The sequence below is a fragment of the Cupressus sempervirens genome, chromosome 10, assembly GCF_028749045.1.
Source record: "Cupressus sempervirens isolate cs-2001-9-10 chromosome 10, ASM2874904v1, whole genome shotgun sequence".
NCBI classification, from domain to species: Eukaryota; Viridiplantae; Streptophyta; class Pinopsida; order Cupressales; family Cupressaceae; genus Cupressus; species Cupressus sempervirens.
In genome coordinates this window covers 538,407,880-538,424,375 of record NC_143127.1, presented here as the reverse complement: position 1 = coordinate 538,424,375, position 16,496 = coordinate 538,407,880, and the positions used below count along the sequence as shown (strand labels likewise).

At 38.6% G+C, this 16,496-nt stretch overlaps 1 protein-coding gene across 1 annotated transcript in view; it reads right to left on the bottom strand.

Annotated features, from left to right (window-relative positions):
- Positions 1-14,464, bottom strand: part of LOC149535025 (Mitochondrial substrate carrier family protein) — a 123,940-nt gene extending 109,476 nt beyond the window's left edge. The window contains exons 1-2 of the mRNA XM_089803769.1: positions 14,094-14,464; positions 13,248-13,363 (exon numbers count right to left, since the gene is read on the bottom strand). Of these exons, the coding sequence (XP_089659895.1) occupies positions 13,248-13,363; positions 14,094-14,178 (201 nt within the window). The 5' untranslated portion in view covers positions 14,179-14,464. The remainder of the gene's footprint in view (positions 1-13,247; positions 13,364-14,093) is intronic.
- Positions 14,465-16,496: the final 2,032 nt, after the last annotated feature.

Sequence of the window (16,496 nt, the reverse complement as noted above, 5' to 3'; positions counted from 1 at the left end):
GTGAACATTTACAGTTGGCAATCCCCCAGTCAAGAAATTCCTTTTATTTTTCATGTATTAATTTGTTGCTAATTTGTATTGTTTTATGAAGTTACATATTACATTGCTTTTGGGTTCACAAAACTTTATTCAAGATTTTGTCTAGACTGAAGTCTCAAATTAACACTTGACTCTTCAACTTGTTTAGTTTTAAGAATACAAATCAAATACAATTAGTTTCAATAGAGGGACTAAAAACATTAAAGAAAGACACAGTTTTCCAGAACGTAAAAACCCTATATAATGACTGAAACAATCCACATCCAGACATGAAGTCAATATTAGCCTACCAAGTCACACAAACTCCCATCAAACAATACCACTCTAGAAACGTCTGCTGCGCCCTGGTAGCTGGTCTGAAAAATTCTGCCTGAATTGGCAGCTAGAACTCGTCCAGTGCATAGTATAGTAGAACATTTATGATTAAGAAAGATCATAATTCATAATAAAAATAGTGCTACTACAAGCAAATGGAAACAACCAACATATCTTGCTGCCTTTAAATCATCAAGATACGCTTTGATGGCCCCTTCCCAAGAGGTATACCTTGACTGAAATTTAATGGGACTTCTTAAGAGAATCTAGACAAGGCGGAAGGAAGCAGCCAACTCTCGAATAAAATTGGATGCCATCTTATTATTTAGTGTTGGTTGGGAAGAGATTCCAGAAAGCATAGATATATATTAAACATGATGATAGGCCTCAAGATGTCAATATAGAAAAGCCTGAACACCTCCAAGTTGAAGAATATTCCTCGATTATCTGAAAACTGGAATATTGATGTCATATAACACATCAAATTTTCTAGGATTAGATCCAGGATATACCACTTATAAAGGGCCTTTAGAAAGAAAGTTGAAACATATGTGAAGGAGCATGAAAAATTGGGCAGCGGGCTAATAAACTGGCCAACTTTTGACTAAAATCGGACCAGAGCTATAATTTGTGTTAACTGAGGATGACAATTTACCTGACAGTAAGTAGCATCTGGATGGAATAAAAAATTAGGAAATTGTCACCTCTGCGCGACAAGAATGGAACTTTGAAAAAAGGTAACTATATTATGACATTATTTTCAAGGCAGTGTAGCAGTTGTCCCTGCCCTTTCAAACCAACTGACAAAAGCAAACAGATTAGACTGGTGCATGAGGGGAACTTACATTGAAAAACGGAAAACCCCATCAACGTGCAATGTTTCTGAATTTGACTCAGAGGCTCTAAAGCTTTATTGAATATTCTATTTTCAGTTCTTTTGCATGAACTCTTGGAGAGATAATTTCATTAAGGCAACCATTTGGATAGGAATTTGACTGCCTTCATTTTTCCCTGAATGATCAACTGGTTCCACCACTGTCATTTGGCCTAGACAGGAACCTCCTTGTATGGGCAAGCCCTCAGTTGACTAGCCTGTCACGATTTTGTTATCTTCCCGCATCTAGAGTAGCAGTTTTTTGGATGCCAAGAAGGCAGACGTGCATTAATTATCTGAGAAGAATTGTTGGTGGAAACTGCCAGACCTAAAAGGCCATGATGGAGTTTCTAAGAAACTTCAAATGAATTCAGCATGCCTTGTAAACATTTTACATGTTCTTTAGGATGGTGAATGAAGATTCTGGGGCTTGGAAAAACTAAAATGCATATTAACACGGGGACGCATCCCCCCCTTTTTGTCCCACGTCTTGGAGACTTCAACGCACCGGGGATTTGGGGACTCCGTCCCCCCGTCCCCAATGGTGCCACCAGATTCTGCCACCTCCATCGAGAATGGAGGACATCCCGGTGTTGACTATTTGCAGATTCAACTATTTATGTTTTATGTTCAATGTTCCAATTCAATGCAATGTTCAAGTATTTACTCTTTTACATCTTTATATCTTATATTGCAATACATATTTTCATAACTAGCATTTTAAGTACCATATGCATATATATATATATACCCCCTCTCTTGCCCCCCGCCATCGCCCCACCATCCCCAAATTAAGGCCCCTCTGTCCAACCGTCCCAAAAACTAGTCCCCCCATTCTGCCATCCCCCCGTCCCACAAGGTGGTGTAAATATGCTAAAATGCCATTGAGTTCAATAAAAGCAACAGCTAACAAGGTTATTGGTTGTTGAATATGGCAAAAGACCTCAATGATGTTTATTCCTGATCCATAAACTCGAGGAGATAGTCCACTTCATAATTCATTAACTCACATTCCACACTCCCTAACCTTGATTCCATAACTAGTTGTTCTGGATGCATAAATATGGAAAATAAATCCATGTGATTGCACTTAAGACTTCTGTAAATCATTTAACAAAGTAATGGAGTATGTATCTAAAGGCAAATAGTATAAGAAAACTATTAAGAATAAGCAACAATAGTAATATAAATTTGGGAAGCCAAAATAAGGAAAAATCTCCGAAAGAGTGAGGTGCTGCCCTCTTGAAGTCAATATCCTATGAGCTGTTACAATGGTCTCTTGCCTAAAACAAGGCTTTTGAGGACTCCTTGTCAACAACAGCAATGTACGACAACATTAAACTTGTAATGTCCCCAATTTTTAATAAGATATTTTAATTAGGTTAATTAATTAACTGGTCCTAAAAACTAAATAATATCACAAGGACTTACTAATTTAATTAATAAGGGGGTCCAAATTTTATTTGTTATTCCTAAGTGTTTGTCGTGTCGGCAATCTTTTGTAAACCCTCAGGAGTTTTCTCTGAAGGGGTATCTATGACCAGCATGTAGGATGTCTTTGATATGTGATTTGAATTATTTTTATTGTACTGCAAATTCCTGTTAGAGTTCAGTATTATTTGCAATTTCTGAAGTGCAAGACCTTCCCTACTAGGCTATCACGGCTTAGGTGCAATTCCCTCACCCTATTCCGTCCTTTGTATTACTTTGCTTGGATCTAGCACATTGGAGCACCATTCTACTTTTTAGATAATATTATTTCTAGAATCAATACAATTCGTACATGTTCAGTGTACATACTATGCATTGTGACAAATTTGCTACATATTTGATACTTCATGTGATTTATTATTGATTGCATGGCCACACTGGATGGATCCCAACAACTCATACTCTTGTCTGTACCATCTTATACTTTCATATGGCCCTTGGAAATTATAGTCCATCCTCCTGCTTTACCATATGTCCTCCTCCTTTACAGTCCATCTTCCTACTTTAGCATATGTCCTCCTACTTTACAATCCATGCTCCTGCTTTACTGTATGTCCTACTTTACAGTCCTTCCTCTTGCTTTACCATGAGTCCTCCTGCTTACAGTCCATCCTTCTGCTTTACAGTCCATCCTCCTGCTTTAGTGTACATCGTCCTGCTTATAGTCCATCCTCATCCTTTACAGTCCATCATCTTGCTTCACAATCCATCCTCCTCTTTTGTAGTCCATCCTCCTACTTACCATACGTTCTCTCTACCCTCCCATCCGACGGTCTTCCATCTCACCACTGTATGCATCTCTACCCTTAACCATATGGACATTCTCCACCTATAAGTGCATTTGCCTCCATCATACAGTCATCTGCTCCTACCCGTACAAACACTACCCCTCCAGTCCGTACACTCCACCTCCAAAGCCCACCCCATACATTACTGGTTGCAATCATAAGAGGGAAATCTGTTTGCACGCCTGTTTGGGAACATTACAAAAGCTCTCAATGTTCACATGCTCCACAGATCCCCACTGCAACTCTCTACGATCATAAGTTGTCAGCTACAACTTCATATGAACAATAAGGAAGTAAAACCTACCTATAATGACCTATCTTGGAGGTCAACAAATTATAACTGAATGAGCTACAAAAAGGGTCAATGAAGGAAACTCAAATGTCCTTGTAACTGAAAGCAATCATTTTGACACATTTTGGAGCCCGTGGATCATTGCAGCCCATCTCTATCATCTTCTACAAGATATACAACCATGGTGGAACCAAATCAGCACATGCAATTCTGACATAAGCAGGTTTAACCCCACTCAAACAATTGGAACACATTTGACAATTATCAAACTCATCACTACCACCTTTTCCTTTGTCAAGTCATGTTACTCAGTTGCTTCTTCCTCTCGTCTTTGACAAACAGCATTTGCTACTCAATTTAAGCGTGATTTTTCAAGAATGAGCTTCTAGTCATATTAAGTATGAGATGTTAGCTTCAATGAAAGCATTAAGTGACTAGCATAGCTCACTTGACTAACTTAATTGATCCGATTTCAGATCAACCTCATCCTAGTAATGTACAATGAAGCTCTGGTAAAGAATAACTTAAAGTCCAGGCTTCAAAAACTAATGGGGCAAACTACTCGATATTCCAATTTTGTGAAGGCTACTCTAAGTCATCCTATATTGCCTTCCATAAATAGAATATCATTAGGTGTTAATGTTAACATAAAATGTGTGTGAAGAAATCTTCAAGAAGCAGAAGTCTCGTATTGAGTGATTAGAGGAAAGAGATTGAAACAATACCTTTTTCCATAACTATGTTAAAGGATAAGAAGCAAGGGAATCTCATTACCTCTCCCAGGCCCTCTGGTGGGAACCAACTCTCTTCTCTCAGAATGATTTTGAAGAGGTCATTCATTACTATTCCACTTTGTTTACCAAGACTAACCCTCTAGCAAGGGAGGAGGATCTTATTATGGAGAGCATTCCCTCATTGATTTCTAATGTGATGAATGATTCATAGAACAAACCTATCACACTAAATGAATTAGAGAGAAATGTGTTCCAGATGAAGAAAAGGAAAGCCCCTAAACCTGATGCTTTTCCAATAGAATATTACCAGAGTTTGGGACATTCTCAAACTGGACCTTCTAGAGATGGTTTTGAAATCTCAAAGGAGCAAACAGATGCTAAGAGCCACAAACGCTACATACCTTGTTCTTTTCCAAAAAAGGGAGCAAATTCATTAGACTTCTTTAGCCCTATAGCCTTGTACAATGTAGTCTACATAATTATTACTAAAGTTGATTGCAAAGAGACTTAAGTCATGGCCTAGTTCTTTAATTTCAAAGGAGCAAGGGAGTTCTGTTGCTAGTAGACAGATTTTGTATGGGGTTATTGTTTCTATTTAGGCTATTCATTCAATGGCAACCTTCAAAAAGAAGGTTATGTTTATCAAGCTTGGCATGGCCAAAGCCAATGACCACTTCAACTGGACCTTTTTGGAAAAGATTTTGGAGGATTTTGGGTTCAGCAACGAGTGGATCAAGTGGGTCATGAATTGTCACCTCCTTTTTCATTGTTTTCATTAACAACAAGTCCTATGAGCTCTTTGGCATTTCTCAAGATCTTCACAAAGGGGATACTCTTTCACTTTATTTATTTATTCTAATGCTGAAGATTTAGGGAAATTTATCAAGTCTTGTATGAGGCAGGGGTTGATTTAAGGTTAGAATTGGGATAAAATTTTCACTCCACTTTAATTTATAGTTTGTGGACGATACTGCTTTGACAGGCCTAGCAAGACTTAATCAGGAATCTGACAAGGCCTTTGAATATTTACTTAGCAGCCTTAGGATAAAAAGGATTACTGTGGACAAGTCTTCCATATTCTTCTATAATACTTAGCCTATTCATTCCAAGATTGCTCAGATTCTTAGATTCTAGATCAGCGCTCTTCCCTTGGCTATCTTGGTACCCCCATTACTATTGGCTCTCTATTAAAAAGGTTTTGGCAAGATGATCTTGATAAGTTCAAATAAAAAGCTACTCATTGGACCTGCAAGTGGCCTTCTACTATTGGGAAAATGACTCTTCTCAAGTCAATGATTTAGGTTTTCCCTATAAAGAGGTGTTTTATGTAGGCAGCTCCTTCAAGCTTCATTCATGAGTTTAATGTCTTCTCCCAACAATTCTTATGGACTATTACTTTCAAAAAAATGAAGTTCGGTTAAGAGAGAATCGCCGCAACAAGAAAGGGGTCTTGGTCTTGGATGGACAAATCTTAATGGTAAGGTCTTAGCAACTAAACTCTACTGGAGGTGGTGTTGTCATGAGGACCAAAATTGGGCTAGGATCCTTACTTCTAAGCATCTAAGAGGAGTAGAGAGTAATGATGTGTCTCATTTTTGGCCTATGGGCAAAGGCCCTATGATTTGGAGCACTCTCAAAAAAGGTGTTGAATGAATCAAGCAAGAGCTACTTTGGATTCCCAATGGAGGCTTTGAGGCTTTTATTCTGATGTGATTCTAGGGATGGGACCCCCCCATCATATTAATGAATTCACATTTGAGATCTTTGTGTAACAATTTTCTTGAGGCAAGATGGAGTAAGGTGGAAGGCTACAAAACTTCTCAATTTTTAGGTCAAGTAGAAGTGCTTAGAGAAAAAGAACCTCATGAGTGGCCTCCGAGGGTCTTTGAGGAGGATCATCGAGAGCTTGGAAATCTTTTGGCAATCAAAGATTGCAATTCCTTGGAGGGGACAAATACTCTTGCTTGGGGTGCTAATCCAAAAAGGAAAAATTCTAGTTGCTTCAAGATATAAAGAGATGGATAAGAAGATTTAGAGGAGAATAGAGGTATCTTGGTGGAAATAGAACAAGTTTTCTTAACCTAAATGCAACTTTTTTATATGGTTGATTGTACTAAATAGGTGCCTTACTTAGGAAATTTTAAGAAAGAGAGGATTTAGGGGTCCTTCTATGTATGTTTTGTGCAATAATAGTGAGGAATGCTCTTCACACATTCTTGTGCTCCTTCTCTAGGGACATTTGGCACTACTGGTGGCAGTTTGGAATGAGGCTTGTGCCCATGCTTCTTCTGTAGTTGGGTTCTAAGGTCTTTTAGGGAATTCTATAGGTGGGAGTTTAAATTAAACCTTGTGTCCATGCTTCTTCCTTGGTTGAGTTCCAAGGTCTTCTAGGGACTTCCCCGAGGTCCTCTAGGGAATTCCCCAACTAGGACTTATTTGCATGGTGCTTGGAACATTAGCCATTTTTCTATTGCTTGGTGAATCTTGTTGGAAAGAACCGGAAGGATTTTCAAGATAAGAAAATATTGAGTCATGAATTATGGATGAGAGTTATTAGTGTTCTTTAGGAGTGTAATGTTCTATTCCAGGATCTTGTCAATTGAAACCAGAAGATGGAGTCGATTGTATAGTAATGACTATGCCCAACAAGTAGAGTCGTATAGCTGTACAGTAGAGCAAGTGGCAGTGGGGAACGATGGAGGAAGATAGCGTATGGAATGGCAAGGAAATGGGTTCGTACGGCTGTGTGAATTGTCCGTACGGTGGAAGGAGGTGGATGTGGCCATACGGTGGAATCAGGATTGGAAGGTGAGGGGTCCGTACAATATGGCAGGGAGAATGAAGTGAAGGCCATACGGATGTTATGTGGGGGTCATACAATGTGTAGTGAGAGGTTGTACGTCAGATGTATGGCAGGTCATACGGTCTGTAAAGGAATGTTGTACAATTGGATGGAGGGCGATTTGACTAAGTTCTAGAGGTCATACAAGTAGGTGATGTAAAAGTGGTACAGAGGTTGCAAGTTGCAGGTGGAGTACGGAGAGAAATCAAGTCCTGTTATACACCATAAATTACTAACCGATATTATTAATCAATGCCAAACAACAATGTAGATTTGAACACCAATAACCTCCAATTAATATTTGCCAGAAGATGGTGCTCTGATTTGCCCAGTCCGAGCGAAGTATTACATGCAACAACAACGGAATAGGGTGAGGGTTGAATCCCACCGAAACCGCACGAGCCAAATAGGTAAGATCATTCACTTCCGAAATGGTGAACAATCCAGAACTCCAATAGGAACTTGCAGTACAAAGAAATTAATCCCAAAAGCATACCAACCACAACCTATAAGCCGTGCTTAAATACCCATCGGGAAACTTTCCGAGGGTTTACAGAGATAGCCGACAGCGACACAAACTACAAAAATAAAAATGGGTCCGAGATACATTAAATCAATCAACCCATTACAAAAGTTTGATTTATTATTTATTTTATAACGAGAACATTACAGTCCTCCCATCCCAAAATTTGCTTGTCCTCAAGCAAATGCAAACTTGGTTCTAAGAAACCTTCTGTCATCAATTCCTTCAATTCCGAGTCAGGCACTAAGTAGATCTTCCCGTTAAAGTAAATGATGTCATCAATGACCTTGTATTTTTCATCGTGTACATAACCATCCATCAACTCACATGCAACAGTGTTCTTAGAATACTCGGCCAATAGATGAGCCCGCCACTTATCCAAGTAATGCGGTGAGGTGTTGACTATCTTGCTTTTATCTGCAGTATCTGGGGCCAACTCCAGTTTAAAAATTGCTTCTATTTTCTTGATTGTGACTTCGCTCGATCCTTTATTTGTCATTCCTCTTAGCAACACCTTCTTGCCATCCGTCTCGAATGAAAAGTCCATCCTTTTGAAACTTTGAGTGTACTGGTCAAGAGTTTCCAACCACTAGATGCCCAAAATGATATCAGTATCAACCAAATCTATGACAAAGAAATCATCTGCCAAGGTATAGTTTCCCATGGAAATTTGTAGCCATGGGATCATATGAATGCAAGGTAACAAGGTTCCTCTTGCAACCTTAACCTCAAATCCTCCATGCTCAACTATGTGCAAGCATTTACTAGTGACCAAAAATGAATTGATGAAATTGAGTGTGGCACCACTATCAATCATGATTGGGACTCGTTTTCTGCGAAGTGTGTTGCGAACTCTAAAGATACCACCTCCAGTCAATGTAGTGAGGGTAGCAAATGAACCCCCTTTTTGTATCAGGGCATTTATTCTCTCCTGTTGGGTAATTTCTTTGTCAGTCACTACAGGTATTTGTTCTTCGTCGTCATCAGGCATCACCTCAATGTAATGAATCTTTCCCTTCCCGAGGCAGCGATGACCAGGGCCCCATGGTTCTTTGCATATGAAACAAAGCTTTTTCCTCCAGAGTTCTTGCCAAGATTCTTCATCTAACTGAGGTTTTTTTTGAATTGGCTCCTTGTCTTTGTATTCTTGTGCGGATGGTGTTGGTGTAACTGCATGAGTTTTGGAGGAAGATGCGGCCATGTCACGCACCTTCTTAATAGCTTTGTTGAGTGTACCCGGGTTGAACCCTTTGATCCAGCCTCTCAAAGGCTCTCTCAGCCCATCCATGAATAACACAATTCGATGTCTTTCAGAGATGTTTGTGACTAATACAGACAGCCTTTGAAACTCAGAGACACAGTTGTCTACTGTGCCCGTTTGCTTTAACTGAGCCAGATCTTTGAAGTTTAGCTTAGGATCCTTCCCATCGAAACGATCAATGAGTCTCTCAGTAAACTCAACATAAGAGGTCACTTGGTCATGATAAGAGGTCACTTGGTCATGACCGAGAGTGACCAGTCCATGATGCCACCACTCATGCGCCACTCCTTCCAGATGAAGTGCTGCGAACTTGATTGCTTCCTCTTCGGGCATTGGATTGAGTTGGAAATAGGTATTTGCCTTTAGGACCCATGACTGTGCGGTAATGACTCCAAATCCATCAAACGGCGATAAGTTCACCTTTCCGATCTTTCTCCTGAGATCATCATTAAAATAACCGCAATTTCCTCCACCAAAATATCTCATTCTTAGATCAACATAGTCTCTGTAAGATATATCTCCTTCCATATTTGTGTTCCACCAATCTTCCCGAAGTTTTTCTTGCATTTCCTCAAAAGTGGCCTCTCTTCCTTTGTGTGTTGCTTCCATCCTAGGAAGGAAGATGGGTATCGAGGGTCGAGACCGAGAGGGTTGAAAGTTTGTCCTTCCGGAAACAAAATCGTCACTATGCCCATTTTGTTCTCTTGTAGTCTTTCCCTCGGCCAATTTTTATAGAGTTTCCTACATAAGCCTTTGGGTTTCGTTGATTTGCATTTGATTTCTATTCAGCTCTCTTAGAAGATTCATGAGTTCTATCGTAGGATCCTGATGATCTGTCATTCTATCGATGGGGTTATTTCGTTTTCTTCTCCGAGTATAAACTTGCATTCACTTCCATAGGCAGGCTAAATCAAAAGCTCTGATACCACTGTAATGTTTTGTTCCAAGATCTTGTCAATTGAAACCAGAAGGTGGAGTCGATTGTATAGTAATGACTATGCCCAACAAGTAGGGTCATACAACCATATGGTAGAGTAGGTAGCAGTGGGGAACGATGGAGGAAGATAGCGTACGGAATGGCAAGGAAATGGGTTCGTACGGCTGTGTGAATTGTTTGTGCAATGGAAGGAGGTGGATGTGGTCATACGATGGACTCAGGATGCCTGTACGGTGGAATCAGGATTGCAAGGTGAGGGATCCGTGTAGTATGGCAGGGAGAATGAAGTGAAGGCTATACGGATGTTATGTGGGGGTCGTACGATGTGTAGTGGGAGGTCGTACGTCAAATGTATGGCAGGCCGTATGGTCTATAAAGGAATGTCGTACAGTTGGATGGAGGGGGATTTGACTGAGTTCTAGGGGTCGTACGAGTAGGTAATGTAAAAGTGGTACAGAAGGTTACGAGTTGCAGGTGGAGTATGGAGAGAAGTAAAGTCCTATTATACACCATAAACTACTAACCGATATTATTAATCAATGCCAAACAACAATGTAGATTTGAACACGAATAACCTCCAATTAATATTTGCCAGAAGATGGTGCTCCAATTTGCCAGGTCCTAGCGAAGTATTACATGCGACAACGGAATAGGGTGAGGGTTGAATCCCACCGAAACCGCACAAGCCAAATAGGGAAGATCTTTCACTTCTGAAATGGCGAACAATCCAAAACTCCAATAGGAATTCGCAGTACAGAGAAATTAATCCCAAAAGCATACCAACCACAACCTACAAGCCGTGCTTAAATACCCGTCGGGAAACTTTTCGAGGGTGTACAAAGATAGCCAACGGCGACACAAACTACAAAAATAAAAATGGGTCCGAGATACATTAAATCAATCGGCCCATTACAAAAGTTTGATTTATTATTTATTTTATAACGGGAACATTACAAGGAGACCTTATTTGCTAAATGTGATATATCTGCCCATGTGGATCCAAGTGATTTCGCTATCATTAAGAGATTGGATTTGTTTGGCTGCATATGAGGTTCCTCTCTTCCAAGGCAAGTCGTGGGCCAAAAACAAGGCTTGTTAGGATGGTTGTTGATTGTCCCCTCCTTGGGATGTGTTGAAGATAAATATTGATGGCTCTTCCAAAGGTAATCTTGGGCATGTTGGGATTGGTAGAGTTGATAGGGATAATCCTGAGGTTGTCCATTTCTTCTTCTCTTTGTATAAATATCAAAATGCTAACAACTTTATGGAAGCTCTTGCTATCCTTATGCCATAGAAAGAAGTTGTACCCTATGGTTAGAGAAGATCATTTGTTAATCTAATTCACAAATAATTGTTGATATGTTGGGGACTAGGGACACTTGTGCACATAGTATTCAAGGATATTAGAAGAGACATTATTTGGGAGTTTTGGGAGAACTTTGATTGGTTGGCTATTTTCTTTGTTGTTGTTTATCTTGTTGGTGATCTTGTTGGCACTTGCTTCTTTGTACTGATCTTTGTTGATTAGTAAATTTTTAATCCTTTTAAAAAAAATGTAGAATGTATGAACCAAAGAAATGAGAATAGCTTGCACTCAACAAGCCCAAGGCAAGCGACAAATTCTTCGAAGGACCTAAAACTCAACCATTTTCACTTTTTTTTTTAACTTACGATATTTCAATGCTTGTTTGGTTTATGACGAGCTCATCCAAGAGTTTGAAAAAAAATGAAATGTATGCACCATGAAGTTCTGTATTTTTTTCTCAAGGTCTTCATTTGGGCTTGGTAGTAGAGACTACACACCCTTTACACCTAAGGAAATTTCAATACTTGTTTGGTTTATGAAAAGCTCATCTAAGAGTTTGAAAAAATAAGAAAATGTATGCACCATGAAGGTTTATATTTTTCTCAAGGTCTTCATTTGGGCTTGGTAGCAAAGACTACACACCCTTTACACCTAGGGTTGTGCCCTCTGACCCTATGAGGGGCACTACCCCAAACCCTCCAGCAAGAGGCACTACCCTAAAATCCCTACAAGGGGTGCTATCCCTACCCCACTTTTAGTGTTGCTTGCCCTCAAGCACCCATTAAACTACAAGTCTAAGCAAGTAATAGGCCAATATGAATCATGATCATAAAAGTCTACAAAATACATATCCCTTGTTGTAACATTGTGCATATTCAATGCCAGAGCCACAACCAAGGATTAGCTTGTTTCATGCATTGTTGGTCAACTTGCTTATTATACAAGGATCGCCATAGGCAAAGTTGGCATGTTATAGTCCTTGTAATATTGAATGCAAATCAATTCATTTTTGGCAAAAAATGTCATTTTCATAATGCATAATTCATGCCTTGCATAAACAGGTCATGGAAGAGTCATGTCTATTAGTATCCGAGCTAAAATCAAAATAGTATATAACCATTTATCTATTTAGACACAAGTAAATATCATGGCTACATCATCATCCGAGACCTATCATAGATGCCAATGCATGACTTATCATGATGTTGGGTTAAGTAATGCAATCTCCTCTGAACCAAACTTATAATTTTAATGTTGATATTTGTTTTAATATCATGAATTTCATAAACCATGAGTTTTGTATACATTTGCTAATAATTATACATCTAAATGTATGTTATTTCCTTCAACCAAAACCTGAATTTACTGATAGTTGTGTGTAATCAAACTAGATTCTATTTAATGACGCTATTGTATGTCTAAGGCTTACTTATTAAAAGGTTTATGAAACAAGTTTTAAAACCTTTAAAATCTCCAAATTTCTCGGGCTTTTCAATTTGTTGATTTCTTGCTGAGTTTGCGCACCAAGTTTCAAATCAAAAATCTCAAAAAATTGGCACGAACAAAATAGATCATGAAAAAGACACAAAATAGCTAGAAAGAGGAATTACTTTAAAAAGATTAACAAAGGCTTCACAAAACCATTTACAAGATTAAACATGGTTTCTATATATGAGAAAACAGGAAACCCTTCCGAAAGAATTGTATGAACAAAATTAACCTCGAAAAAGAAACTAAGTGCCTGACTAAGTAGCACTTTTCTTAACCATTCAACAATTAGTTCACCATACAAGAAATTTCTACTGAATCATGATTCGCGTTTACAAACACATATTAATCAATTACCTGATTTCCTCCAACCAGAATTGCACTTTGCATCCTTGTCTTCGTTGTGTCAACTGGATGCATAATACTTTCACCAAAAGCCCCGGCCAAACCCCCCCAGAGGAATTCTCGTAAGACTAAGATCCATATAAGAACACAAACAATCATTGTGCTGCTGTTTACCGCTCATGTCGAAAAAAGTATACAAATGATAGGAAATAACAACATAAAATTAAATATCCGAATAAGACAAAAGCCACTGAATACATCTAAAATATTACAGTTCATAAACCCTGAGATAATATGACATATTAAGACTGTACATGGAATAGGATAGAAATGGATAACAAACAACAAAAAAATCTCCGTCTTAATATCCTACCACAGAAATGCATTTTTTTTTCACAATTTTAATTAATTAATAGGACGTTGTCAGCTGGGAAACAGCATCATTCACAGAAGTCATTCAGATCAAAGAAACGTTCTCGATCCTCCAAGTACGTCTCGCAAGAGTTCTCAATGCGGTGTCTCTTATCAACTCACAGAGAGTTATCCATTCATTGAAGAAATCCATATAAGGAAGTTTCGCACCAAGCGTTTTATGCATAAGTACTTCATTTATCAAAACCATGCAGATTTTTTTCGGGAGCTATTCGGAGCATAGGCATTCGATTTTTCAAGCAATTTTAGTGTCTGATCAGATTGAAATAAACAGATTTTCCTTGAAGTGGAAAGATTTTCCAAATTTCACAATATGTGATCTGAATTGTCTAGCACATGCACACATCATTATTAAACTTGGCATTAAATAACTATGAAGTACAAGAATTGTTTGTGGAATGTATGAAAGTTATGGTGTATACTCACTTGGAAAGCCGCCTGCTTCGACAGGCACAACTGTTCTGAGCACATTGCCATTGCCATTAACACTCTTTTTCGAGGACTCCGCCATTGGCAGCCTGCTCGCTCTGCAAAGCTTTATACAGCCACTTTCTCCTTGTATCGTTGCTCAATGAGAGGCAGAGACAGCAAGACTAAATTAAATTGGTCCCGTTAGTAGATGCTCCCACCCTCACAATTATTTAATCAAATTTAGAGGGAACTTTAATCCACGTTAAAAAACCAAAAAACTCAAGAGCAGTCATTTTAGGGTTTAAATTTGGATTCCCCTACGTTGGCTATTTTTGTTATTGTGTGGGCTAAATGTTACTCATTTATACATTTCTATTTTTATTTTTATGTGTTAGTGAAATATTTTAAGTATATGTATCATGTGTACGAATATAAAAAGTAATTCGATCACTAGGCAAGAAGATCAAAGTAATTCAAACACAAGGCAAAAAGATCAAAGTAATTCTAATAATAATAGTACATATGATGGCCATGCAAGGTTCATCCTCAAGATAAAGCTTATACAGCCACTTTCTCCTTGTATCGTTGTTCAAGAAGGGGCAAAGATAACAAGACTAAATTAAATTGGTCTTGTTAGTAGATGCTCCCACCCTCACAGTTGTTTAATCAAATTTAGAGGGAACTTTAATCTACGCTTTTTTTTTGAATAAAATAAAAAAGTCAAAGGGACTCACTTTAGGGTTTAAATGTGGATTTCCTCTATGTTGGCTATTTTTGGTCTTGCGTGGGCTACAATTTAGTCATTTATACAAATTATTTTTATGTGTTATTCAGATATTTGATTTAAGTATAGGTATTGAGTGTATGAACATAAAAGTAATTCAACCACCAGGCAAGAAGATCAAAGTAATTCAAACACAAGGCAAGAAAATCAAAGTAATTCTAATAATAGCAATGGTATATATGTCGGTCATTCAAGGTTCATCCTCAAGATTGTGATAGACCAATGGTTGAGTGGCAGTTGTCAGAAGCTGGTTGGGTTAAGATCAATTTTGACATAGCTTCAAAAGGTAATTCGAGATATTCAAGAATAGGACCAGTTGCTCAAAGTGAGGATGGTAGTATTTTGGCAATAGTCACCAAGAGAGTTGCAGATGACACAAATAATCAGGTTGAATGTCTACTGGTAGTCGAAGCAACCTTGTTGGGCAAGAAGCTTGGAGCGCATAAAATCCACCTAAAAGGGGACTCCTAATTGGTTGTCAAGGAAATTGTGAAAAGAAAAATGGAGAACTAGTACTTGAACAAACACATTAAATAGACTAGAACCTTACTAGAAAATTTGAGAACTTCAGAGTGGCACATGTTTCAAGAGAGGCCAATGTAGTAGTAGATAAGTTGTCAAAAATTGGAGCGAGCGAGGACAATTTTGCACCTTTTGAAGATTACAGGGATATTCTCCTATGTGATCTCGGCCCACCCCATCTTTAATTTCCTTTGTTTTCCTCCCCATATCCAAATTGTGGTAGGAGTAGCTAATAATGATGTGTGATTGAGCCTTTGGCATGTGTACTTTTATGAAACAATCATACAAAAATTGAGTGTCATAATGAAAAAAACCATCAGAGATTGTTCCTTCTTAAGCCTTTGGTGGTGGATTTAAACACAACATCCCATTTTTTCATTCAAGTCATAGTGGGATTTGAGTGTTGAGCAATCGAGAAGCATTAAGCATGGAAGCAAACTTTTTCCTGGGTGCTAACGATCATATCCCTTCCTTTGAAGGTTTGATTTCGGTTAAACAGTTGGGTAACATTTTCAAGCTAGATTTTAAGTAGTTTTGAGATGCTCTAAAGCTGATTTTTGGGGAAGATTATTTGGTTTTTGACTGGAGACCAAGGTCAAACTTTGACATCTCATCTTTGTTTCTAACGCTTGCTTTGATGGTAGTAGACTTTAAGCTAGAGGTAATGAGTGTCGTGTGTGTCTGTGTCATGTTGAAGTGGAGTGTGGGTTTTGAAGATATAGTGAATAGGGATGTTTTATGTGTTGGCATCTACATGGGTGATCATCCATGGCAACTGATTGGAGGAGGCTTGAATGAGTTGTCATTTTTGTTGGTGCAGTCTTCTAGCACTCTTGTTGAAGTACACATGCCTATAGCTCAGCTAGGTTGGTTTAGATTGGGGCTTTTCCTCAAGTCTCATACATATATAGGCTCATGCTCTAGCAGAGGGAAGATTGGTGAGGAAAGTAAAATCTATGACCATCAAGTCTAATACTCTGGTCAATGAGGAAGGGCATCATTTGGTTCACAAAAGGCTTCCATCAAAGTAAGGAAAATGAGCTTGTGTTCAGAGTGGTGGTTCGGTTTTGGGTAGAGTTGGTGTTTCGAATGTGGTTGGTGATGTTGAGGCT